The sequence below is a fragment of the Hyalella azteca genome, unplaced genomic scaffold, assembly GCF_000764305.2.
Source record: "Hyalella azteca isolate HAZT.00-mixed unplaced genomic scaffold, Hazt_2.0.2 contig15750, whole genome shotgun sequence".
In the NCBI taxonomy this organism is placed as follows: Eukaryota; Metazoa; Arthropoda; class Malacostraca; order Amphipoda; family Hyalellidae; genus Hyalella; species Hyalella azteca.
In genome coordinates, this window is record NW_025945590.1 from 1 (window position 1) to 2,479 (window position 2,479).

Consider the following 2,479-nt stretch of genomic DNA (forward strand, 5'->3'; position numbering starts at 1 on the left):
CAGTTACCTAATGACACCATCATAATAAAATCTGGTTGCTACCACTTCACTGCTTCCAGCCGACCAACCAAATAGATTTCATTCACAGTCTAAAATACTTTTCCTGGAAATTCCAAAAAAGGAAATTATTTACTTATTATGCTTAAATACTTATAAGATACATAATGCCGCGTTGGCTATTAATTTTCGTGCATCTTACGCTTATCGATTAACAGAACTCTCTAACAAATACGCACGATTATTTTACTGAATTAAAGTGTAAAATTATAGTACAGGAGATCGCAACATAATTTATTTCAAATTATGATTTTGCTATGGACGGAGAAGTAGTTTGTTCAGCTACAATATTAACCCAGATTAATTTCAATATTGTTTATTTACTTAGATATTTGTATTATTCGAGAGTGAATTTCCTTAGTTTTTTATTTTCAAATTTTTAGTTACTCTGCAATCTGAGGAACTCGTGATACAACTGCCTGGAAACAAGACGCGTTCAATATTATGACTTTTGGAATCTAATTGATCTGTGAATAATGAGGAATGCAGTCGTATTCTACTTTAAATTAGTCATATAACTGCTGAAATCGAAAATTAACAGAAGGAATTTCAAATAAAAATTAACCATCTTGTCATTTCCATGATTTAATTTTTAATTTGAACTTTCAATTCTTGTATAGTGAATGAGGTTATAAAAATTTTTATTTTATTTGTAATTTCATCGTTGATGTGCAGATGGAAGAAGTTGATGGCTTGCTGCTCGCCAGAAGTCGACGTGGAGCTGCTCTTCAGCAGCTGGTTGCAGGATGGAGTGGCGGTCCTGATGTCCAAAGACGATGTGACGGGTGAGATAAAAACTGGGGATGTCCAAAGACGATGTGGCAGGTAATATGAATACTGAATATGTCCAACGATGACGTGACGCATGACCTAGCTACTGGTGATGACCAAAGATGGCGCTAATGGAGTTTCCTCTTCAATATTTTATCCATTTACGTCAGATTTGATATCAAGCCGCGCTGAAGACTTGTTAATATATTAAGTGGTGGTTATGAAAGTTAATCATGCAATCGAGGTGCGTTTCTTTGGCCGCGTTCAATTCAGGTTCAAAATTTTTATATATACTAAGGGGAGAAAGCTGCTCAAACATGTGCGAATTTTTCAGGTACCTAGCTCGATAGCCTTCTATCTGCACCTTCTTAATTATTAACCCTCCTGCTCGTTGTGTGCACCTTCTCATTAACCCTCCTGCTCACTTTGTGCACCCTCTCATTAACCCTCCAGCTCACTGTGTGCACGTTCTCATTAACCCTCTAGCTCACTGTGTGCACCTTCTCATTAACCCTCCAGCTCACTGTGTGCACCCTCTCATTAACCCTCCAGCTCACTGTGTGCACCTTCTCATTAACCCTCCTGCTCACTGTGTGCACCCTATCATTAACCCTCCAGCTCACTGTGTGCACGTTCTCATTAACCCTCCTAACAGGTCCCACCGTGCACCTTCTCATTATCCTTCCTATAACAGGTCCCACAGAGGTGGCCGTGGCACCGCCTTTGGTTCACGAGGCTAAGGAGAAGCTGCAGCAGAACAACTTAAACGTTACGGTCGCAGCCGAGGATGTCGAGCAGTGAGTAAATACATTATTTTGAGACATTCATCGACTTCCATGATATTCACCGAAGACGTATACGTTGTTGCAGTTCTTTAAATAGGTAAATTCTCAATTGTGAGATAAATTTTATTGTTCTCATCGAAGTATCCTGTCTCATTGCCAATATGTCATAAGAACATAGATGCCGAGCATGGAAAGTGTGAAGGATATTTCCATGGTATTTGTGAAGAGTATTAAATGATGGATATTGGTAGTTAATTCATCACTTTGTGACCAAGTGGTTTAAGATGGGCAAAGTTTGAAGAAGTGGGTCACGGGTATGAAACACGATGCAATCTGCGTAAAATTGTGCGATTCTACAGTATAGAATTAGACAAGTTAAATACTAAATTACTCCTGATGGTTAAGCGCGATATTATGGTTTATTAAATATATTGATATTATTATGTATGACAATGCATTGAATGTAATATTCATGCTTGGAATGCATTCATTTAGTAATTTATTGTTTATATTATGTTCTATGTAATAATTAAATTAATTTGTTGTATGTAATGCATTGGATGTAAATAATTTAAAATGTTTTGTCCTAGGATTTTAGATGCAACTCGACTACCAACCATTCGCGACCGGAAGAAGAAAATCACCGAAGACTTCCTAGAGCTGAGTGAAGTGAGTACAGAGCTGAGTGAAGTGAGTACAGAGCTGAGTGAAGTGAGTACAGAGCTGAGTGAGGTGAGTACAGAGCTGAGTGAGGTGAGTACAGAGCTGAGTGAAGTGAGTACAGAGCTGAGTGAAGTGAGTACAGAGCTGAGTGAAGTGAGTACAGAGCTGAGTGAAGTGAGTACAGAGCTGAGTGAAGTGAGTAC

The 2,479-nt window shown here is 38.4% G+C and overlaps 1 protein-coding gene across 1 annotated transcript; it reads left to right on the forward strand.

Annotated features, from left to right (window-relative positions):
* Positions 1-729: 729 nt before the first annotated feature.
* LOC108680183 lies at positions 730-2,345 on the forward strand (the record flags this gene model as incomplete). The annotated part of the gene is made up of 3 exons (XM_018168956.1): positions 730-842; positions 1,523-1,625; positions 2,204-2,345. Coding segments are annotated over exons 1-3 (342 nt in total), but the record flags the coding sequence as incomplete, so codon positions are not given.
* Positions 2,346-2,479: the final 134 nt, after the last annotated feature.